This window comes from Cyclospora cayetanensis, unplaced genomic scaffold (genome assembly GCF_002999335.1).
Source record: "Cyclospora cayetanensis isolate NF1_C8 unplaced genomic scaffold, CcayRef3 CcayRef3_contig_21, whole genome shotgun sequence".
NCBI lineage: Eukaryota > Apicomplexa > Conoidasida > Eucoccidiorida > Eimeriidae > Cyclospora > Cyclospora cayetanensis.
This window is the reverse complement of record NW_020312159.1, coordinates 104477-127703: the sequence shown is the minus strand read 5'-3', so window position 1 is coordinate 127703 and position 23227 is coordinate 104477. Positions and strand designations below refer to the sequence as shown.

The 23227-nt window shown below is 56.6% G+C and overlaps 3 protein-coding genes across 3 annotated transcripts; all 3 read right to left on the bottom strand.

Annotated features, from left to right (window-relative positions):
• Window positions 1-1835: 1835 nt before the first annotated feature.
• Window positions 1836-3701, bottom strand: LOC34620395. Its single transcript, XM_026337892.1, has 4 exons — window positions 3361-3701; window positions 2981-3141; window positions 2418-2614; window positions 1836-2252 (listed from the first exon to the last, which is right to left on the bottom strand). Exons 1-4 carry the CDS (start codon window positions 3699-3701, stop codon window positions 1836-1838), a joined length of 1116 nt encoding a protein of 371 aa, XP_026193677.1.
• A 2559-nt stretch (window positions 3702-6260) lies between these two features.
• On the bottom strand, window positions 6261-8596 carry LOC34620396. Its single transcript, XM_026337891.1, has 7 exons — window positions 8471-8596; window positions 8139-8326; window positions 7837-8008; window positions 7485-7598; window positions 6691-7166; window positions 6368-6485; window positions 6261-6299 (listed from the first exon to the last, which is right to left on the bottom strand). The coding sequence occupies exons 1-7, from the start codon at window positions 8594-8596 to the stop codon at window positions 6261-6263; spliced, it is 1233 nt and encodes a 410-aa protein (XP_026193676.1).
• Window positions 8597-12509: 3913 nt separating this feature from the next.
• Window positions 12510-23006, bottom strand: LOC34620397. The gene is made up of 10 exons (XM_026337890.1): window positions 22937-23006; window positions 21707-21753; window positions 19524-21338; window positions 15973-19469; window positions 15286-15688; window positions 14946-15113; window positions 13878-14618; window positions 13645-13716; window positions 12714-13465; window positions 12510-12600 (listed from the first exon to the last, which is right to left on the bottom strand). Exons 1-10 carry the CDS (start codon window positions 23004-23006, stop codon window positions 12510-12512), a joined length of 7656 nt encoding a protein of 2551 aa, XP_026193675.1.
• Between the last annotated feature and the right edge of the window lie 221 nt (window positions 23007-23227).

Below are 23227 nucleotides of genomic sequence, written 5' to 3'. Positions count from 1 at the left end.
TTGGGCCCTTGGTGTTGTATTTTATAGAGTCTGGTGTTTCCATTCACGCCCCTACGGAGCGGATGATGCGCTGTATGAGGAGCTTCTGGGTAGGACCTGGCAGGAATGAGCATTTGGCAGCCTTGGCACCTCGGCTTCTCTGTAGTTGTTGCTGTTGAAGTTGCATGCCAGCCACAACTCCTCTGTAAAAGAGCGCTGCTGGTTCCAAATACAGGAGTGATCGCGGGTGCTGCCGCATTTATTCTTACGGCTTACACATGTATTGGACATAGCTTTGGTGAGGGTGTGCGCGTCTGTGAGTCGTTCTTTGCAGACAAGACTGCTTACGCGCACATTGAAGACTTGGATTTTAGCCACTGCAGTCCGGACACCCCGCTGGCCGTTCTTGTAAGCGAAACTTGTAGTTTGATTTCAGCTTGTTCTGCTTCCGGTGCTCCTGCCGCTGCGTACGCTTGTGTTCGCGTGTGCACGCTTGCGTAGTGTTAATTCGGTTGTGAGTCGCTATCGAGATGCTGCGTACAGCATATGATTCGCCTATTGCTCGAACCAAACCCCTTGCGCCGGCCCAAGCCCCGCGACATTTATGAAAGGCATCCAGTCTTCCAAATGGAGGTGAAAGACATTCTTTCGGATACACTGGCAGGATTTATTCTCTCATATCACCTTGGTGCCGCCAAGTCTCCCTGATTACGGCCACTAAACACGCACGCCCGATCTTTGGCTGCCCTTCATGCGCAGTCTGCGGAGACAGCAGGAAGCATCTGTCGTGCCATCTAACCTGAGCGGGCAATAGTGAAGCCCTAAAGCCACATAAGGTCCCCCCTTTCACTAGTGCTCCCGCGGGGCCCCCCTTTTTGCAATTCGCGCCAGCCACGGCCTCCACGGGGGATCCTCCTTCTGCATGCTAACTGTTCAATATTGGGATTCCTTTTTGTTGGGGGCGGAGGGTGACGCTTGGGTGGGGGGGGGGACGGGGCGCAGTGAGACTCGAGATGCGGCTGCAATACTCATCAGTCCATGGGTGCTTCTTCCAGCCGCACTTCATGCTGCAGCGGCTAGGGAGACGCCTACATGGGTGTGCCATTCGCCGCAGGGCGATGAGCATGTGCGTATTACGCTTGGTGTTTTTGCCGGTGCCAAGAAGGCACGAGTGAAAATGCAAAGCATGCCCTTTATACAGTTCCCAAATTGGCACAGTGACTATGTATTTAAATGGGCGCACGGTGTTGGAGTGCCTACGATTTTCTGTTTGGCGATGATGACACGGGTGTTTGACACTACCACTAGCGAAGTCCGGCTTGTAGAGATAGTTGCTTGGACACCGACCCCTCTGCCGCTGCTGCTAGCAGGCTACTGAGAGGCAGACTACGTGTATATGCGTGGTTCAGAAAGCGCATAGCGCCGCCGCTTGTGTGTTTTGACTTGATGAGGCTGAAGGGCCAGACCGAGCGGTGCAAATCAGCAGGCGGCAGCACTAGGAGTGAAGAACGGTGTGTGGTCTTTTTTGCTATCGCAGCAGTGCGACTGTACGCGGCAAGCCGCACACCCATCCAGTGGCCATGGCCGCGGCACCACTGCCAAACACTCCGCCTGCATCAGGGGGCGCTTCTTTTGTGGTTAGTGCGATTGTGAAGGGTTTTGAACTGACACACTACAGCAATTTTCGTCGTCTACCGAGTCGTAGGATTGTCAGGGTTGTGCACCTGAGTGAGGGGCGCAGCAACGAGGACAGCAAATTTAAGAACTGAAGATACTGTAGGGGAAGCTAGCGCTGCAGCGGGATTAATTCTCACGTTCACTGCGAGGAGGGGCAAGAGTAGGGGGGGTGATCCACATCACATACGCATGCAAAACTTTGCATCGGCGAGTAGGGCTTCGAGCTGGCCTGCGTCTTTGGGCTTCCGGGAGGCTTGCACAACGCTGGAAGCCGCCAAAAGTGAGTTTCCAACGCGATACGGTTGAGGCTTTGCTGCAGAAGCCAGGGCAACAATTGCGCAACAGAAGAGACCCCACAGAGCAATCGGCACTTGGGAAAATATCACGAACGGAGGGGGCAGGAGCAGCAGCAGAGAGGCGAAGTTCAAAGGCGACTCGGCGTGCTCCACAACATAGACACAATCATGCGAGCCTTTCCCTGCACGCTGGGGGCCCCGGTGCCGCGAGGCCCCTGTATCAGCACACGCTGAGCAGAGGGAAGTCAGGAAGAGTGGAGAGCAACCATGACGAGACAGCAGAGCGGCTCTGTCTTCCAGCTTTTTCAAGGGAGTAAATGGAAAGCAAAGTTGAATCAAAGACACCCAGCAAGCAGCTTGCGACGGTGGCTGCTGCAGCAGCAGGCGTTCAGAGAGGCGCCCGAAGGCAAGTGCACGAGAGGAACACACGGGGGGGAGGGGGGGAAGAGAAATGAAGGTGCGTGCATGGTTTTCTCGTGGCTTACGCGTCTCCCCATCAAAGGCTTGCATTAACCCCTCGAGAGACTTGTTGAATGCACTGACTCTTGCAAAAAGCTCTCGGGGGGAGGGCTCAAATCGCCTTGTGGCGGCAAGCCGGCCGTACGCTGCACGGGTAGAGGCCTCTGCGGAGTCGCTGGCTAGGCCGCTCATAGCCTCCAACACTGCGCACGCATGCGCACTCACACGACACTGGGAAAGCCTTAAAGAAGGCGTATATGCCTTGCCTATTACTTGTCGATGAGTGTCAATAGGAAAGGGCAGGAGCAGGCGAACTTCCGAAGGCAGCATGAAGCCTGAAAATGCAGGTTGCCTCTCAGCCAAGATGCGTTACTGGTGACAGAAGCCGCAGAGAGCCGTGGTGTCTGCTGATTTCTTCTTAAGATACACAAAGAGAGTCTCTGCCTTCTAGTGAGGAGAGGCAAGGTAAGGAATTCTAGCAGGGGCCCCTCAGGGGCCCCTGCGAAGTCCTCCTTCGCCACGCCTCCCGTGGGTGTAAGGGGCAAACTGGGGAGGTTCTGGTGGCTCACAGCAATCGATGTCTTCCTTTCGTCCCGTGAAAGGATTAACGGGAAGGCTGTTGCAAGGGGCCAGCGCGAAGGAGGCAAGGTGTGCCTCCCCGGTGCTCCTCGCCAAATCGAAACCCCTAATTCCAGCAGCGAGCGCCAACCAATCCGAGACCAGTTTGCCCCTGAGAAGACGCACATAGACGCGCGTGGAGAGAGCAGCTGTCTTTTCAATCCCCCGAAGTGGCAGCCATGTTCAGCTGAGCGGTGCGCAGCAAAGCGGTGGGGTCGGCACACGACGCCTGACGGGTGGCACAGGGCGAGAGAAAAAGCGGCGAGACTAAACTTTAAAGACACAGATTGACACACGTGCCGAAGGCATGAGCCTACACATAGGGGGTGACTGGCTGGGTTGAGCACACATGGTCCTAATCGACACTAAGAAACGCCTATACAGGGAAGGGGCCACCGCTACAGACGGAGACTCATGCGCGCACTGCGGGAGGTTATTGCGGAGAGCGAAATTATCGTTGAGCTGCTCGCAGACGACGCAATTCAGGTCCGAGAACGCCGATCCCAAAGAGCTCAGCAGAGAGTCCATCTGCACACAAACAGAGAGCTCTGCGTGTAGAAGATCCACACAAAAATTTCGAGCAGGCGCATTGGCAGAGGGCATACGTCTCGAAACACCCACCCATTTCTCTGTGTCCTTCGGCTCCTGTTCCTGGTGGATCAGGCCCTCCATTTTCAGCCACAGGAAAATCTGCCGGGCAGAAACAGGAAATCGAGACCACTGAATTCATGCCATGGGGGAGCTTCTCTCCGTTGAGAAGGATCCTTCTCGGTGCCTCCGACGATCGAAGAGGTCTTTGGAGGCTGCTTTGGACCAGCTTTGCCTACAGTGGACAGACAGGCACGATCACGGCCTAGCGACGGTTGCCAACGAGAATCTTGGATTTCACGACGGTGACGCCGATGCAGTTCTATTCGGATGGACGCTGCCGAGACAGTGTCGACCTAGAATCGTAGGCCTTCTTCTGCCGAGATGCCTCACACAAACCTAATGTCGGTTCTCGGAGCATAGGGGATGAGTGCCGTTGCATACCACTCGACAAAAAATACCGAAATGACCACTTACTGAACCCGCGTTTCAGGCTTTACGCTCCAGACTTTTGACTCCACATCACAAGGAAGGAAGATAAAAGGCCCTTAAAGAAGTGTCGATATGGAGGGCTGTCCGGAAAATACGGGATATTTAGGCTATTGTGCTCTTTAGGGGGTTTCCAATTTCGACGCCGGGGGGCCCCATACCCACCGGGGGGCCCCCAAGGTTTCACCCTCCCGTTACCCCTGTTGCATGGTGTTAGTGACTCATCACTCTTTTTATTTGCCCTAATGCCTTGCATGTACAATTAAATTTGTCGGTCTTGAGTTGGGGTTGAAAGAGAGAGGCAGCATGCAGTGTGGCTATGGCTCATTCAAAACCCAGTAGGTGATAATTTGCAATAAGCTGCAGCTCTCCTCAGAGAGCATGAAATCTTCTGACCGCTGCCGTTTCTTGGGCTGCCTTTGACGCCTTCTGCAGCTGCAGCGACCTTTTGGATTTACTCGCTCCCCGCGAGGATGACAAACAACCCTAGAGGAGTGTATTGCCAGCGACACCGACTCGTGCGTGCACACGGAAGGAGAACTGGTTGTCCAAACAACGCAGAGTGATCGTGTAGTCACTGGTAGATATGCTCGCTGGATTTTGGAAATCTTGCGCAGTAACTTGTATTCCGGGAAAAGGCACAAGATAGCGACCCAGTGCTCCCTCCCATAGTATGCGGTTTTAGCGCCCTTTAGGACCATCCGTCGAACTCCACAGGCTTCCCTGTACTCTCTCTACGAGCACTTCCCTTTAGCTACCTTCTGCACCTATGTTCAGAGCGCCCATTCCGGGCAGCACCGCCATGTGCCCTTTTCAGCCACAAATGTGCTGTAGGTAGCTTGGACGTGAGTTGCAGCTTCAGGCAATACATGAGATTATCGCGTGAGCTCTTTCAGACCCGAAAAAAAAAGACTCCCCTGTAACGGGCTGAAACCTGGCCTTCTGTCACGTCGAAGAAAAATGGTGTCTTTAGGAGCCGAACTAAAAGCCAGCAAAAGCCGTTAAAGGGGAGCGCATAAAACCACAAGCTGATACCGCACAGCTCGCACCAAGACACATCGATCGTTATCAGCTAGGTTCCCCCAGCTAGTAAGCCGCTTCTAGCGCTGTCGCTACAGCTCAGGAGCACGCGATCCTACTGCCAGCATCCTTTGGCTTCTGAGCAGGTCCTCGGTTCCCACACATCCGTGGTGTGTAGCCAATAAGGGGCCTCACGCATGCAAAAGAGCAGGGTGAGTAGGAGTGCAGTGGTGCACTACGCACCTTTGAGCACAGCAATGTGGAGACCTGATCCGCGGAGTGTTTTGCGAACCGCAGGGTGCCTCCCTGGAGGCTTTACATGAGATCCCCACATGAACCGTCAAGAGAGCGATTCATTGAGCTAGAGAGATTCCTTGCCTTCACAAATACGGCGGAGTCTGTCATCGCCATTCATGTAGACGAGCACCAAATCGTGTCGGTGTGCGACCTCCTGATCTGCAGCGTATCCAAGAAGGCTTTCAAATTCCCTACTGCGGTGTCCTACGCAAACAGCCATCGATGAAGCGCGCAAGCAGTCCCCATCCAACCTTCCCGCCGATGATAGCATAGAAGCAACCACGCTCCGGTTGCACATGCACAAAGAGACGCACGCACCCCTCTTCGAGAAGGAGTGGGGAAGGCTTCGATCACGGGGAAGAAAGCTCGAGAGGATGCGTGCTGGCAGACAAGGTGGAACAGATCCCATCAGTTGTCAGTGACACCAATACGGAAGACCGCACTGGCTGCCAAGGTGATGGTCCTGCCACAGAGTCTAGCCAGCGGTGAAAAAGTAGGGAGCTATCTACAATCATCGTCGGCTCACGCACCCTTCACGACGTGAAGTTCTTCACTTGAAAAGCCGGTGACGCAGCGGCCTATCTCAGCCCCCATGACGCCGCTGGAGCTCTGATATCCATGCAGAAAGATACTGAGACACTCTCCAGCAACAAAGGTCCCCCTCACAGCCTTGACGCCTAAGAAAAAAAGATACTCTAGAGCGACTCATCGCTACCACGAGGCCATACGTCTTGTGGCAAAAGCCTTCGCACGTCCATAGGAGCCCACAGAGTACGACGAAAAGCAAAGACGCTGCGAACACTGCGAGACAGTCTTTGCAACAACAACAACGAGCACTCACCAGCGGCGAAGAGGCTCTTGCGATGCAGCACTAGGCTGCGGGCGCACCCGACATCCACGTCCACCTCTCCCCGCACTGGCAACGAAAGAATCCAGCGTCGCACCAGACGAACCGACTGAGATGGACCCGTAGGGGCATTCGAGATAAATATGGTGCCTGCGACAGCCATGGCGGCAGCAGCAGCAGCAGTGGCTACAGAAGCGTGAAGCTCAAGGATAGAGCTTGACGAGAAGACACGCGAGTGAGTGCACAAGGCAGGGAGGCCGTATCGCACCTTCAAAGGACGGGGGAGAGCCTTGACTATCCTCCTCTGATGGAATTGCGAATCGGATGCTTTCTTGCTTAGGCCAGCAGCATTCGTAGCTGGGTGGCTGCTGGGGGAAATTGTGATGCTGTATCGGTTGCTGCTGCAGCGGACGGCCTTGCCTGTGCCAGCGTTTATGGAAGCCCACGGCTGCACACGCCAGCTGATTGCCTGTGGCTTCCGTTGTTGTTGCTGCAGGCGTCGGTAGTGGCGCTATCTCGGGTGCGACTCCACCGGTAAGTTGCTCCGCAGTGCAGGTGCAGTTGAGGGGAGAGGCCACTGGGAGATTGCCCGTGTTCGTATCTGCTTCCGCGGTAGGCGAATCATCCTCCAAAACGCTTTTCTTGCTGCTGCAGCTACTCTCTGACTCGACACCCGCCTCCACGACGAGCGAAGACGAGAGTCTGCGTCGCGGGGAATGCTCAGCACCCGCGACATCGGCTGCGAGGTCGGTGGAAAGCGCAGCGGCACTAGGCTCTGGGGGGGAGCTACACCACTGTGCAGGCAGCACCCGCAAGTCTGAGACTGGGGCAGAAGATTGCGCATTGAGAGCGAGACTCCCCTGAACACCACTCCGCCCGCTTGCGCGCCAGGCGCTCTGCGTCTGCTCATAGATCCCTGTCATTTCGGAATTTTTCGAGCAGGAGGAGGCCTCTGCTGCCGTTCGGTGAAAGGCTCTGTCCATAGTCTCCTGCCCGCTCACGTCTCCCGTGCTGTCCAACGACAAGCGCGGATTTGGTGGCTGCTGCAGGGAGTCGTTTGCAAAAGTGTCGCCTCTTTCTGCTCCTCCTGGAGGTGCCCCTGCCGCTGCAGCTGCCGCTGCGTGGCTCTGCAGCAGCGGTGCTGACGGGCAGTGCAGGAGGGGTAAGGGATGCAGAATCCTGTGCTCGGCAACAAACTGAAGCATGTCCAACACCCTATCCGGATGTGCGCCATTAACAATGCCCACATGCACGCCGAGGTTTGTTGCAATCTTGCTGGCAACGACCTTGGTATACATCCCGCCAGTCCCCCATGCGCCACCACCTCCCTGGAGGGAGAGGTACGAATACACATCCGTGAAGCGATCCACAAACCACACTGGACAAGCGTCTGAGGCATCACGAAAAAAAAACCACAGAAAAACCCAAAGAGGCCACTGCAGTCTCGCACACGCAGGGAGATCTCTGCCAAACGAGGGAACGCGCGGAAGGACAGATCATACACACTACAATAAACACACGCATGCCTGCACGTAATGCATGTATATTTGTATATATTATATATACAGTACATGCAATACATGCATTGTACGCATTTATAGCACATGCAACACATGCATTGTACGCATTTATAGCACATGCAATACATGCATTGTACGCATTTATAGAACATGCAATACATGCATTGTACGCATTTATAGCACAGGCAATACATGCATTCAGTTTTGCACGGCCATACCTACACAGATAAGCAGGGGAGGGGAAAAGGAGAAGTAGCAAAGAAACAAGCGCAAGGAAAGGAGAGGACCCCAATTGCGAGGTTTCTCGACAATAAGCACTAAAAGGGGTAGACAGTGCTTAGGTGTTACACACGCGAATTGCGAGGCATACCCGCATGCGCTTTTGGATTTTTTGTGTAAAGGCAGTCCACGTCGGTGAGGATGAAGAGAAAGTCTGCCTCGAGGGCAACAGCGCAGTGCGCAGCCAGCGTATCGTTATCTCCAAATCGCAGCTCCTCGGTACAAATGGAATCGTTCTCATTCAGAATAGGCACCACCTGCATGCAAAGAAGCGCACAAAGGGAGGAAGGGGAAGGAGGAGGCACATGAAGGAGGCGTTGCATTGCGAATACAAGTCTCGCATCGCAGCAATCAAAATTGCGGGTTTACGCAGATGCACGACCTCTTGGGAGTCGTCACGCCTGGCTAAAAGCCGAACGCACAGCCAAGGCAGAGAAGTAAGACCAGAGGAGAAGTCCAGCAGCAGCAGTTAAATTAGTGCATGCACACGCGGGTGCTGAGAAAGTTGCAGTGAGAAGGACAGACATGCAGATCCAACAGAGAGCGCAGGCAGCTCCTGAAATTGCCGTAGGTTCTCTGCCGTAGAAAGTCGTTGCGGCTGACCAACAGCTGAGCCACTCGCACTTCTCGCACACTGCGCCAACAAACGCAAGCGCAGTATATCCCTGGCGTCGATACTACTGTGGACAGCACTTTGATAAGGGGTGTCTCTAAAAGAAGGCTGCCTGCCTGCTGCTGCCTGTGCCCCTTCGCCTGCACGAAGCCACCTTTGCTGCTGAGAGCCATCCGCTGCGCAACGAACGTGATGGGGGAACGATACAAGCCTCAGGTGCTGCCTTGCCTGAACAAATCCTCGTAAAGTCGCATGAGGCGACACTGGCCCACTGCAGCAAGAGCCTGTTTCTCTCGGATAGCCTCTGGCCGCTTTTGCAGGTGCAAAGCCACACAACCTGCCCCCACTGCTCCGCTGGTTACCAACAGAACAGACACACCCTTCGAGCGCAAGAGGCAAATCTGAGAAAGCACAGCGCACAAGGAGGATGACTGCTCAGCATTCCGCTAAACAGCTCGAAGCAAAGAAGCTGCAAGCCTCCAGACATCGAGTCGGGGACGGCAACAACCACAGCACTGGCGCCTTCGGAGACTCCCGAAACGCGCAGAGGGCAGACCAAACAAAAGGTACTGCGAGACGCGGCTGGCGACGATTCGGAAGACAAGACGGCAAGCGGGGAAAAGGCGGAAAAGGCCTTATTTTGCGAAGGGAGGGTTGGCATTACTAGTGTAGAGAGAAGACACAGGAGGAAGCTATCGACGTCCACACAAGCGGGAGGGGCCAGGCAATACAGGAGGACCCTCAAACAGAGGTGAGAAGATGAGCAAAGAAGCGAACTGGGAGGGTGGGGTGAGGAATAGTCGCCCTTTACACAGTAGGGCAGCAATTGTGCAGCTTTCTGATGAACTGGAATTCGGGAGCTACGACGTAGAATGGGAAGAGGAGCAAGAGAGTGGCAGCCTCGGCTTACCGTATCAACGAGCTTGCCAATATTCGAGAGGGAAAAGCTGGGAGTGTGCAGCCGCTCATCCATGAGCGTCGAGGTTCCCACCTTGATAACCACTGTCAGCCTCTCCCGACCAAAGGCCCTCAACAGGTCGCCTGCTGGCGAGAGCAAACGTCTATTTGCAGACGGCTTCCCACCGCTATTGCTGCTGCAATTCTGGCAGTCCAAACATGTTTCAGCCGTCATGCACGTGGCGTTGCTGCAATAGTTGTGCCTCATCCCGCTGTCAGCGGTGCTGCTTTTGAGCGCGTTGCTGCTTGCGACGCTATCGCTGCCGGCAGCGACGGCTGTCTTGGTACTGCTGCGCCCTTTGCATCTGGGAGATCCTCCTTGTGCTGACGCTTCCATCATGGGAATTAGAAGGAGGTGGAACCATGCGTGTGCGCGGCCGGTGAATAGGAAGAAACGGCGATCCTAAGATGTTCAAGGCAGCCACAACAGAATACACCTCCGAAGGCAGTCACAGCAGGCGGCCTTACAGGAGCTTTCGAACATTGCTTGTTAACAAAGAGATCGGAGGACGGGCCGAGGGGGGTGGCCCGAAAGCCTTTAAAGGAAAATTCCGGAGCATTAACAAGATCGCGGAGGGGGGAGAGCTGCTTCTCTTTCGCGGAGGAAACAAACCTCGGCAACACCTTTCAAACCATTAATAAAGTTAAAGAGGAGCTTTTCTAGCGTACACAAGAGTAGAGGCCAGGCTGGCCAGACATGGCAGCTGCTGAAACCCTTGACACAGTTCAACAGTCCTCTGGCGGTTGCACGCCTCTAGGGAGGCTTCCAAGTAGGGTCTTCTTATTCCCATCCTATTCCACGCCTCATTTTTCCGGCAACAACTCTCTTCTGCCCCTTAACTCGTGTCTTTTTTTGTTACTGCCCCTATTTTCCTCCTGCTGGTGTTCCAGCACAGCCAGCACACGATGATGGACATGTACGAAGAGAGACTGCTCATTTCGCTACACCGAACTTCTTCTCCAGAGAGGAGCCTGACACTCCGTAGCTGACCTCCTAACAAATTCGCTGCACGAAGACTTGTAGCTTTTGATCTCACATGGGGGCTATCCAAACACCGCTCCCACGATGCGCTGTGTGGTGTTCGGCTAGAGCAAAAATTTCTTCGAAGGCCTTCTTGGCTGACTTCTCGCATCGTCTCACCCGACGATGCTGTCGCTAGTTCGGTGTGGCATGAGCAATAGCTCGTAGAACGCATCAGGGGAGCATGACACTTGAGCACGCCCATCTAGCCATACTACCGTCTTGTGCAGGGCAGCTTCTCCGTAAAGCTTGCAGCAGGAAGCCTGCGCCAGACCCTCAGACACTCCATTCGGGAGACATGAGGAATCGCAGCCTTTATTTAGAGTGATTTTGGAGTAGTACCAAGCCTGAAAGGTGGCTGGAAACGCCATGGGCAGGGGCCGAGGCCAGCGTGCCGCCCTCCAGCCGCTATTGAACGCTGTAGTTCACAGCACCTCATGGAGTAACAGAGTACGCACACTTGACTAAGCCGGCGTACTAGTAGGGCTGGTGGTTCGCAGAGCTAGAAATTGTATTACTCCTGGCGCAACTCTTTTCGCTGTTCCAGAGTGCTCGCATCGTAGGACGAGCACATGGCGCGTTCTGGCAGTTCCCGGAACACATCTGTCAAATGCAAAGGGATTAGTGCCTTGCACATGCATACTGCGTACGAAGTGCCTTGAAATCTACAGAACCATTGGGTTGGCAGTACATAATATGCTCCCCGCCCAAAACCATCATGAGCTGCTTCAATATAACTGTTGGAGGGTACGTGTATCTGTGAGGCATTATCAGTTCAGCTGGCAAGAGGCTCCTGGTTTGTGCATTTTCCTCAAAAGATATACTTCTTCCTTCCGTTGGTGTATTCCACACATACGCACTCTTCAGGGAGCCCCAAGGGCAACACAGAACTTGGCAGGTTCTGGTGTCTGTCTCTCCGAAGCAGCCCCCTCCTTCCTCCGTTTGCCTTCATGTGTTGGGGATTCGGCAGGGAGGGGATGATGCACCGGTAGGCTGCGTGGGCACTGCTGCGAGGGCTGATGTGCACTAGTTTTCAGCCAGTTGCGCATAGCAAACAATTCATACCGCGCAGGTGAACCCAGTTGACTTGTACATTGTTGAGCTGAGTGACTCCAGGAACAATGGTATGTGCGGATTCTGGACGGAATAATTGTCAGTTCTTGACCAATTTCTGTGGAATATATGACGTAGTCTAAACCGTGCCTAGGTAGGCCTTCCGTCCGCTACGCACATGCGTTTTAGCTTCTGAATCGCTGGTGCCCGAGCGTAACGAGCCAGCGTGTTGAGCTGCCAACGCACTTGAGGCACAAATCGATTGTAACAGAGTGTATGAGGATCTCAAGAGGTCCATTCGACCTTCAAAATTTCCTCCTGGGAAGCAGATGCAGGAGGCAAATGTTGAGTGCTCACGACTTCTGTTATTAGCATGCTTTTCGGATGTGAATCGTACGCATGTGTACAAATAATGAACTTATCCGAAACGACATTTTTATTACATGTTCTGGCTACACCTGGGTCGTCTGGGGTGGCTGGCTTAGGCCGGGTAAGCAAGAATCAAGGCTAGCAGGCATCTCACGTGCGAACGCTCTGCAGAACTCTGCAGCAGTATGAATTAAAAGAGGAACGAAATATTTGCTGTTCACGCTTCAGCCCAGCCAATCAGCTAACCGCCTACCAATGCAGCTAGCTATGTGCGAGAGTCAGTCATCTCGTCGTTGACCAGTGTGGCAAAGGGAGAGTCCGCGTGTTTATGTGTGGTGGCCGCCGCTCACCCGAATGCACTGCGTATACTACTTGCTCCGTTAAAACAGACATGCATGCACACAGAGACTCCATGTGTTGGTATGCATCAGTATCCAAAACTAGCCGTATTCTGGCCTTCTTTACAAGCGCGAGACGTGGGGATAGCAGCAGCCGCCGCTTTTCCAATCACAGCATAGCTGAGACAGCAGCCTGCACCCACAAGAGAGCAGCCCATCTTTCAAGGCTGCCGCTGCAAGTCGGAGTACAGCTGTGGCTCAGCTAGACCTGTCGCCGCTGCCTCCGATTTTACAGCATTCCAGGAGTATCCTGGAGCAAGAGAGGAAGTCCATCCTGTGTAGCAGGATTGGGTTGTAGTTGCTGCTGCTGATCTTGGGGCGTCTCCGATCCTTGCAGTGTATCCACAGACTGGAGTGCCTCCGGCTCCTGCGTTCCGTGGTGCAGCGGTAGTAGCTGATTTTGCTGCTGCTGCTGCCCTGTTTCCTTTGCCGCTTTGCGGGGAGCTCGCCTAGACTCCTTTCTAGCCTTTGGGCGAGGCGTCTTCTGTTGTTGTTGCAGCTGTGATGGTACCGCTATTGGGGGCTTCGTTGGACAGTGCATAAGCAGCTGCTGCTGCTGCTGTAGGTGCTGGTCCAAGCCTTGTGCCATCATGAACATCATCTGTTGCTGCTGCTGCTGTTGCTGTTGCTGCTGTTGTTGCAGCAGCAGCAACTGCTGCTGCTGCTGCAGCAAGTGTGACTGCTGTTGCACTCCTGACATCGACAGCATGCGCTGGAGCACCAGCTGCTGCTGCTGCTGGTCGGCTCCACTGGCCAAAAGCAACCGCTGCTGCTGCAGAGGCGCTATCATTTGATGCAGATTCTGTGGCGTTTCCTGGCCAGAAAAGCGTCGCAGAAGCTGCTGCATGAGCTGCACCTGCTGCTGCTGCCCCTCTCCTGATTCGAGGGGCACCTTCTCCAGTTGCGCGCTCAGGCGCCGAGCCTGCTGCAGCAGCTGCAACTTGGAGTGCTCGATCATTTGTCGCTCTTGAATCAGTAACAGCCGCTGCAGCAGACAGCCGTACACCAGCAGCGGGAGCGCGCACGGCGGGCACATGGAGGCAGGAGCGAACTTTGCATTGGACGCAACAACAAGCAGCAAGTACAACTCAGCAACTCGAGGGCTCTGCCGGCAGGAAGCTGCATGGTTGGCAACATCAACAGCAAAAGAGCCATGAAGGGTACCTGCTGCATCTGGCGGTAGATATGGAGAATCTGGTGCTCTTGAGCGGTGACTTCCCCCAGCATATTGGAGTGCTGCGTACACACCACAAGCACCCAAAGATAGATGCAAGTGGGGCCTTCCCGTGTCGCTATTAAAATCCCTGCTCTGCAAGCGTGAACGCTCCTCTTCGCAGAAACGGCACACAGCAACGCAGAAAGAGCAGCAGTGACAGCAGCACTGGCACCGTGTATACCTCCGGGCAGAAGAACAATGGCTCGGCGGGGTCTCCTATAGTGGCTTCTCCGCAGCTGCTAAAACAAACGCGTGCTCCGCAAAGCAGTGCACAGAGGGGGTGCATGCGCTTTTTGCAGTAGGCGCTGTCTCTTTGGGCGGCTTCAAGGGCTCGTGCAACGGCAGGCCCCTCCGCAGCTAGCTGCCCCCCCTCTGCAGCGGAGTGCGTGAGGAGCGCTAGCTGCTGCACCCAGGCAGCCGCCTCCGCTGCTGCCGTGGAGGGGGCTGTGGCTGTCGTCAGACGGCAGCAGCAGCGGAAGAGCAGCCCGCCTCGCCTGTTGCAGATACAGCAGAAATTTCTGGTGCTGCGGCTGCCACGAAGGGCCAGCGCAGCACCGGCTCCGGCACCAGAAGCTGCTGCTGCTGCTACGGCTGCATCGCATGCATCCACGACCCCCAGTGCAGCAGCCAGCAAGTCGCAACCCCACACCGGAGAAAGCTCGGGTGTATGCGCAATCTTTACGGGTGGAGAAGGCGAAACCAGGGCGCAAAAGGCATGCACGAAAGATGGAGAAAAGGCTCCTCCCGAACGCCACCCCGCTCCCGCACCAGGCATCATACACAAGCCCTGCTGCTGCTGCTGCTGCTGCTGCTGTAGATACACTCGAAAGTCCTGCGCTGTACGCCAGAAGGCTGCACTCGCAGCAAACGGCTGGGCAGCCTTGAAGGCGCCCCCCCGACGAGGACACAGCAGACAGGTTACCTGCATGCACACACATTACACACACACACACATTACACACACATTACACACACACACATTACACACACATTACACACACATTACACACACACACACACATTACACACATTACACACACACACACATTACACACATTACACACACATTACACACATTACACACACATTACACACACACACACATTACACACATTACACACACATTTGCGCGCGCGCTCATGCATGGGGTAGAAATGTGCCCTTGAAACATGAAAGGAACGCTTGCAAAGGAGGCAGGCGGGAGGAGGCCATTAGGGAGCGCAGACGACGCCGTTCGCATTCTTCCTACCCGTTTCGGATTGACACCCCAAAGGCAGGGGTCACACAGGAAGCGACGACGGGGGGCGTCGTCGCCTCCTGTACCCGACTCGCCCAAGGAGAAGCCTCCGTAGCAGTCGAGATGTACGCAGATACCGCATCCGACGCAACACTCGAGGCTTGCGCTCTCATTAGCGTCCTGCATGCAGAAAGCGGCACCGCATCACACCCTCCTGACATCTGCAGACGCTCAGATGCGGGTTACAAGGAACGGCTGAACAGCACTGCCACAATACGACACAAGCCAGCAAATAACCCTTAGACAGGCGGGGTGTCAGCAGCGCGCTGGATATTCGAACGCAGAGGCATACGCGCGTGCAAACAGCGCAGATGTCATCGCCATAAAGATCTTCCTCGATGGCCACCTCGGCATGTGGCGTATCTAGAGCTGCAGAGGCGCTCTTGTGATCAGTCACTGCAGCCTGCGACGCTGTTGCTGCTGGCGTCATACCGGAGGCCGTTGCTGCTGCTGACTCAGCCTCCGCGCGGCGCTGCTCGGGATGGCTGCTGTTTCCAGACTTGTTCTTACTGCTGCTGCTGCTGCTGCTGCTGCTGCCGCTCCGCTTGGCACTGCTGCTGCTGCCCGCCTCCGCTACTGCAGCAGCAGCAGCTGGCTGCTCGCTGGGAGTTGCTCCATACGGTGGCTTGCAGAGAGTGAGGCCCCCCGAGAGCGCCGCTCGCTCCTCACGGATTCTCTGCTGCTGCGCTTGCTGTCTGCAGGAGAACACAAGCATCAGCAGAGAGGGGAGGGATGGGAAGGCGCAGCAGCATACGACCATTCACACACCTTGGGGATTCCTGGAGGTGCCACAGCATGCACTGGGTGCTTGGAATCGCGCATGCGGGCAGAAACAACAGCGGAACCAAACGCGCAATTCAGAGGGGGGCGGGAGCCACGATAAATGAGGGCGGCGCGGAAGTTACAAAAGGGTAAATAGTGGCGCGTGCATGCACGCAGAAGCCACACAGTATCGAGGCCAAGCGGTCGAGTGGCATACCTGTGAGCTGCATATGCAGGCGTGTGCTGCGGGCAGAAGATTTCGATGGCAACCTGCTGCAGCAAGGCATCGGCTGTGAGTCCGATGCGCTTCATACTGTTGGCGGCATTGTTGTGGGAGGTGCCGCTAAGGCCTTTAGAGTCGAAGCCTTCAATCTCCCCCGCCGCAGTGCTCTGCTCCTCATCGGCATCCACGACAGAGCCCCCTCCCCCCCCCTGCTTCTGTTGGTGCGGGGGGTGCAGCTGCTGCTGCTGCTGCTCGCAAGAGGAGAAAGGCCTTGCGCTGTTGCGCACTCTCACGAAGAAGCCGTTCAGCCATGCACAATAGGGATGAAAGAATGTGAGGCAGCCATCGCATGCACATCCCCGGACGACCCCCACATCCACCAGACAAATACAGCAGAGCGCAGTGGGGGCTTCCGACCAGCAGACAAGGCCCTCTCTCAGCCACCGCACGGGAGAGACGCCCTCCTTTCCGCAATCGTCCCCTTCGTGGCGCTCCATAACACCTTCTTGCCGGCTCAAAGAAGCCTTCCGCTGCTGCAGGGCTTCGGCAGCAGTCGGAATTTCGGAGAGACACCACGGCTCTAGCCGCAGAACGTCGAAGCACTTGGCGGCAGGTAGCAGCCACAGCGCGCACTGGAGGTGCAGCATTTCCACGCTGTCGCTCTTTGCGGCGGCTTCAGCGTCCCACACGCCTCCGGGAGCCCCCTGCTGATGCGGCGGGTGAAGCTGCAGACATCGAGCGCGACGCAGCGAGATGGCCCTTTTGAACGCCCCTCCTTTGCGCCCACAGACGCAGCAGACAGCCGTCGAGAGGCTGAAGCTGCTGCGCTGCTGCTGAAGACCAACGAGGCGTTTTTCCCAGTCGCAGCGCATGCAGAGCCAACCCTCAGCGCTCGGGGCTGCTGCCGCGGCGGGAGCTGCGCCTCTAGGATGCGCCGCACTGAACGGGATCGAACAATAGCAGTGGCGATGTACAACCACCTGGCAGCAATTGCACCGCAACATGCGATTCAGAGGGCTGCAGCTGGATCCCCAGCAAACGCAGCAACAAGCGCCGCTCTCGCCAAGACCGTCAATGTCGCTCGAGGGTCCAACACTCCCTCCCTGAGCCCCCTCGCTGCTGATCTGCTGCTGCGTCTGGCTGCTGCGGTTGGTGCTGCGTCCAGTCCCCTCAGCCGCTGCCGCTGCTGCTGCTGCCGCTGCTGCTCCTCCCCCTCCTGTCGCAGCCGCCGCCCCTGCAGCAGAGGGACGCTGACCAACGCGCTTGGTGTTGCCAGGAGGCCTACTCGCGTGTGTGGAGGCGGATGCCGCCGCCGCGCTGCTGCCAGTGCCTCCGCCGCCGCTGCCGTTGCTGCTGCTGCTGCTACACGGCTTGCTCGGCGTGCAGTCGCCGCTGCACGAAAAACAACACAGATCTCGGTGCCCTCGGATCAGACACTCCACAAGGTGACCCCAACGCGCGCTGGCAAAATAACGGAGCAGCAGTTTGGCTTCTTCCGCCGGCCTTTCCACGAGTCTGAAGGGAGTGAGGAGGCACTGCTGCTCCAATCTATCCAGCAGCAATGCGCGGTGCTCAGTCAGCTGCTCCTGCAGCACCAGGGCGCCGCATGCGGTTGCGGCGTGATTCGCCGCCACCAAGTCCATGCTATCACCGTGCGGCAGCAGCGCTTCGACGTCCGCAGGCGCTAAGCCTCCCCCAACGATCCCCTGCTCTACCGCCGCCGCAGCAGCAGCAGACGCAGTCTCGGCAGGCAGCAACAACAAGCCAGCTAGCTGCACTGTTCCCCTGCTGCTCGCGGGAGCAGTGGCGCTCCCAGCAGCAGCAGGAGGACTCAACACCCCTGCAACTGTCAGTGCTAAGGCTCCTTTGCTGCTGCTCCCTCCGACTCCGCGAGAGTTGCCAAGAGCAGCTTCGGGTGTAGATACAGCGGCTGCACCCCCAGCCCCCCGTGCTGCTGCTGCGGCTCCAGCGGCGGGATCCGCAGCGGGGGAAGGCGACGCTGCGCTCAGCGAGGCGCAGACCTCCTGCATTTCCTGCTTCTGCTTGCGCTGCTGCTGAGCACCATCCCCCTCAACCTGCGTCTCCTTCACGAGATCCCCTACAGTCTTCATGCTCATGAAGTCTACGGACAGCCCACGGCTGCTCGCGCTGCTGCCTCCCTCGTGGGAGTATGTTGCCGCCCTCCGCCTTAGGAAGGCGGCAACGTACTTGCTGATAGCTTCAATGGACTCCACTTCGATGTCGATCGGCTCCTCGTACGCCGCGGCAGATGACGATGCTGTGGCAGTGCCCATCATGGGCACGTCTGCTGCTGCACCCGCAGTTTGCTGCTGCTGCTGTTTTTGCTGCTGCTGCTGTTGCTGTTGGAGCCTCTTCTCGTCCTGCCGCAATAGCGCATCGTAAACCCGCACTACCGCCTGCATGGAAGCAGATTCTTTGCTTACTGCTGCGCTCGCGGCATATGCATCTATCATTTCTCTCTCTTCTGCCAGTCTTGCAGCCCTTTCGAGCAAGCCTGCCTCCGAGTTCCCTCTTCGGCAGCGCACCGTCGCGCAAGCCTGCGAGAACCCCCAGTCCAGCAGCACAACTGCTCTCTCTCCTGCTGCAGCCTCGCTTCCCTCTCCTGCCCGTCCAGTAGCAAAGCTCCCTGGATCGCCTCCTCCAGAAAACGCCGCTGCACCCGCCCCCTGCGCAGTTTGCTGCTGCTGCTGCTGCTGCTCATCGAGCTCGCCGCTCGGAGTCTGACGGCGACGTTTGCTGTTTCGAGGTGCTGCACCATCTGCAGCCGCTGCAGGGCTCAAATTGCTGCTGCTGCTGCTGCTGCTGCTGCTGCTGCTGCTGCTGCTCTGCGTCGGGGGAACATTTGGGAGCTTCCGTTTTTTAGCCTTCGCTGCCCGCTGCACTGCGACGGCAGGCAGAGCGCCCTCGGCTTCCGGTGTGACAGTTTTCGGTGCAGCTGCTGCTGCTGCACCTGCTGCTGCTGCACCTGCTGCACCTGCTGCTGCTGCACCTGCTGCAGCTGCTGCTGCTGCCTCGGAGGCCTCTTCCATCAAAGCAGGAGGAGAGGCTGCAGAAGGCAGTGCCGCAACACGAGAGGTCAGGAAATCGTCAATCGTCTGCAGCAAGTGCTGCAGCTGCGGTGGCAATTTTAATCTTGTTTCACAGGGAGAGCTGCCCGCACTCGCGTTGCAGTATGCAGCTGCAATGCGCTGCAGCACACGGCACTCTCCTGGGGGGGGGAGTCCAGGGTGAAGTCGGAGCAGAATGCCTAGGGGGGAGCTTCCTGCAGCAGTAGCGAGTTGCTGCTGTGTGGGAGGAATCGCAGGGGTCTTGTTGCAGCTGCTGCTGCTGCTGCTCTCCCCATTTAGCACGCGATACTTCTGCGCCTTGCCTCCGCCTGCTGCCGTTGGTGCTGCTGCTGCTGCAACGGATGACACCCCCAGGCTGCTCGAGAAGAAGCAAAGCGTCGAAGGCGCTGCTGCTGCTGCTGCCTGCCCTTCCACCACCGAGGCAGCAGCGGCTGCTACTCGTGCTGCTCCTGCTGCTCCTGCTGCTCCTGCTGCTCCTGCTGCTCCTGCTGCGTCGCTACTTGTCGAAAGACAAGCAGCGGCGACTGCGGCAAAGGTGGGTCGGCAGTCCATGGGGTCGAAGAGGATGCGCTGCAGCAGCTGCGCCTCTGCCGCTGCTTTTGTGGCGTCGGCGGAAGGAAGGCACTGCATCAGCTGCTGCTGCAGCTGCTGCGCATACACCCCAATAGACAGTCGCTTGAAACGCGAATCGAAGCGGGACCATTGCAAGGAGAGGCCTCTGACTGCCGCTGCATGCACATTGGTGTTGGCGGCTTCGCCTGCGTCTGCTGCTGCTGAGGAGGCTGGGGAGGAGGAACCTGCAGCAGATGCTCCTTGAACACTGGCCTTCACGTCTCCACAACTGCCATCCGCAGCCTTGAGCTGCCCTGCAGCACAGACTCCCGCGTCTGCGACTGCAGCAGCGGCTGCAGCGGCGCAAGAGGGGGCTGCGGCAGCAGCAGAGCTGCTAACATGGCTGGAGTCAGGAGAAGCAGCAGCTGCCCACGAGGCAGCAGATTCGCAAGGCGATGTGCACGCCGCAGCTCCTGCTGCAGGCATGCCATCGAAAGCCTGTGGTGTAGCGGCAGCCGTCGCAGCTCCTGCTTTGGGAAGGGCAGCAGCAGCTGCGGCTGCTCCCACGGATGCCACAGGCTGCTCCTCCTCGGCAAGCGCAGCAGCTACAGCCGCAGCGAGCCGCCTTTGGGCAGCTCCGCAGAGACGCTGCACAGCTGCATCGCGAGCAGCAGCGGCAGCTCCTGCATGAGCGTGCTGCGGACAGAGCAGCCCACGCCAGATATACACGGCTTGCTGCGATGGCTGCAACTTGTGCGCTTGCGGCTGCAGTGCGAAATCGCCGTCCGCGATATAGAGGGCAGTGCCTCCTCCCGACGTCGCACTGTTGAGCGATTCTGTTTCGCTGCTGTTGCTGCTGCAGCAGTCGTAGGAGGACGCTGGACAGGGTGTGTCTGGCGCGGCTGTTTGCACCACGTGCTCACAGTCCTCCTGCTTCAGCTTCTGCTGCACAGGCACCAGCAGCCGCTGCTGTGTACTGCCACCCAAGGAGAACGCACAAGTCGCATGGAGACGCAACTTGCAGCCAGGAAAGCTGCATGCTGCAGCATAGCCACCTGGTGCCCCTTTGCTCGAGGACCCCCTCCCGCAAATGCAGCACAAGAAACTCCTGCAGTCGGCGAGCAACAGCGCCTGCTGCAACCTCATTTGCTTCCGAAGGCTACAGGCAGGCGTCAGAGAAGCAGCTGGAGTATGTATGCCTGAGTACAGCAGGCAGCCTCGATGAGCTAGGAGGGCGCTGCTGTCTGCCTGTGCGAACTCCAGCAAACCTGCGCTGCTGCCGCATAAGGCACAGCGCTGCGCTGCCCTCAACGCGGAGGCAGCGAGAGCAACACCGTCGCCCCCCTTGGCGTCGCCGTCGCTGTTACTGGTGTTGTTTTGAGGCTTAGCGGCAGCCACCACTTTGCATGCATCGCACTGGAAATCCCTTAAGAGGGCCCCCTGCACGGCAGGGGTGACCGCTGCTGCCGAAGCGGCTGTGACCCCTCTACCGGCGCGTCGCCGCTCTCGCGGAGAGATCGCTGCCTCTGTGCTTCCAGATTCTGCTGCTGGCTGCAAAGGAGTGCAGTATGCAGGACCAAGGCAGGTGTCGTGTGCGCATGCCCCGCAGGTGCTGCACACCACTATGGCTGCAGCGACTCCCGCAGTGGCGGCAAGTGCGTTCGCCGAAGACTCGCGTTGCAGGCAGATGCAGCAGCTCTCCGCCAACACCTTATCTCTCTGGGCAAGGCAGTCAGCCTCGAGTCGTATTACCCGCGGAGACGTTTCCTCTGCATGCGCAGTCTTCGGGGCCCCCCGGGGGCCCTTGCTGCTGCGCGAAGACGAAGCAGACAACGCCATCTCCCCGCTCCATGCAAAGAGAACGGCGGTGCCACGCTTCCCCGCTCCTCAGTTGCTGCTGGTGTGGCCGCTTCGAGGGAGAGGCACCTCTGCACACGTGGATTCGGCTATTAAGCTCTGAGCCCCCTGTCACAGCCGCTGCTGTGGACGTGGTGGCTCTATAAAACAACAGCTGAGAGACAGCTGCTCGGCTGCGAAACCGACAGCAGCAGCTGCGCTCTTATGGGGGCCCCCAGGGGCCTCGGAACCTCACACATGTGCCTTCTTGGCGGGACAGGCTCAAGAGGCCTCCTTTCTTCGCAAATTGTACGCGTAAAATAAAACCCTAAAATCTCGCTTTAATTGTCTACAGGGAACTGCTTTGGCAGCCTCGGGGAAACCCCTTATCTAGAGGCCGCCGCAGCTGCATGCACCGCTCGCACTGCCCTGTCTGAATACCATTGCCTGCGTTCCTCGAACCAAGCTCACCCTCCAAATGGTAATTAAGTAGCCACACAGGTAAACTGAGAGGGCCCATGAACTGGGGGCAAGCACGCGCCTCAAAAGCAAACAGGCAGGCCACCTAAGAGTATTCTACCAGCCACACTCTGGAGCAAAAGAACAGCTCTGCACAGTAAACGGAGGAACACACATTATCAGTAACATTACCCAAATGCGGTGGGCGAGCGTTGGCTTACTTTAAGGACACTGATCACCCAAATATTGGAATGACAGGCATGATGTGCACACACATACACACACTACCGTGCCAAGCTACACAAATCGCTTTCTCTGATATATGCTACATCTAGCCTAAAAGGAATCAGCAGCGGAGCCATTATTTTGCTGCTCGTATATATTACTTGGTGTGGACTACTGGAAGTCTCTGCTTAGAGACCGTGCCAGACTCGATACGAAGCTGACAGAAAGTCTTAAGTGCTCCTCAACTAAGACTCCTCCCTTTCTCTGACCGCAACCCTCAGAGTACTTGACATGAGGAAAGAGGGATGGCTGCAGCGCGCGTTTCTGTACCGCCTAACCAATCCGAGCATCAACAGCTACTTCCCCGTAATATCCAAGGGACAAACAGAGAACATTGCGCTGTAGGGTATCAAGGTAGCAGTACTCTGCAACAAAGAATTAAAACCAATAGATAACCTAACTAGTCGATTTTTTACGACTAGTTAAATTTACTTAGCGTAATGGAAAGTGCCTCGCGTAGCGTCGCCCGCCACAACCCACGTGGATCCATACGTTCTAACGGGATGCACAGAAGCCCTCAGCAAGCAGTGCATAACGCTGGGTAAAGATGATGGAGCAGAAAAAGAGATGATACAGAGATGCAGTAAGCGATGTTTAGACAAGAGAAGACCCAGCATGTGAGCACCAGCAGCTAGGTGTTTCAGAGATACAGAGGATGGAAGATATAGCTATGAAGCATGACTATGCCCACGTATAGAGAGGATGGGCCAATCGTTTCCTGTATGGTACACTCTTACGGGCTGGCTCATCCATGTTTTTTTCTGTCTCAAGTAAGAAAAAGCACACCCTCTTTTCTACCGGTTCCATTCGACTAAATTTCAGTACTCGAGCGTACATGTACATACAAAGCTAGGAGAGGAGACGATGTAATTACACGCTGTACCGTAACTGGCTACTGCAGCTAGTCGATGGGTGTGGCATTCAGATATGAAGTGCTGCATCTGCTCCAGCGATTCCAGCAAATGTAGTTAGGGGGTAAGGCCGCATACTACGGTGTATCTCTGTAAATCCCGGCAGTGTATTAACTC

What these genes read in the sequence shown, in the direction of transcription:
- LOC34620396 (XM_026337891.1), bottom strand. Translation starts at nt 8,596, where the DNA reads ATGTCTGTCCTTCTCACTGCAACTTTCTCAGCACCCGCGTGTGCATGC. An exon ending in TGCGTTCGGCTTTTAGCCAG is followed by an intron (nt 8,327 to 8,470) that starts GCGTGACGACTC and finishes CTTTGCATGCAG; the next exon opens with GTGGTGCCTATTCTGAATGA. An exon ending in ATGCCTCGCAATTCGCGTGT is followed by an intron (nt 8,009 to 8,138) that starts GTAACACCTAAG and finishes TTATCTGTGTAG; the next exon opens with GTATGGCCGTGCAAAACTGA.
- LOC34620395 (XM_026337892.1), bottom strand. Translation starts at nt 3,701, where the DNA reads ATGGAGGGCCTGATCCACCAGGAACAGGAGCCGAAGGACACAGAGAAA. An exon ending in ATGTGTGCTCAACCCAGCCA is followed by an intron (nt 3,142 to 3,360) that starts GTCACCCCCTAT and finishes GCGTCTTCTCAG; the next exon opens with GGGCAAACTGGTCTCGGATT. An exon ending in AAAGGAAGACATCGATTGCT is followed by an intron (nt 2,615 to 2,980) that starts GTGAGCCACCAG and finishes ATGCGTGCGCAG; the next exon opens with TGTTGGAGGCTATGAGCGGC.
- LOC34620397 (XM_026337890.1), bottom strand. Translation starts at nt 23,006, where the DNA reads ATGGAACCGGTAGAAAAGAGGGTGTGCTTTTTCTTACTTGAGACAGAA. An exon ending in CATTGTTCTTCTGCCCGGAG is followed by an intron (nt 13,717 to 13,877) that starts GTATACACGGTG and finishes GTGTGTACGCAG; the next exon opens with CACTCCAATATGCTGGGGGA. An exon ending in TCTACCGCCAGATGCAGCAG is followed by an intron (nt 13,466 to 13,644) that starts GTACCCTTCATG and finishes TGTCTGCTGCAG; the next exon opens with CGGCTGTTACTGATTCAAGA.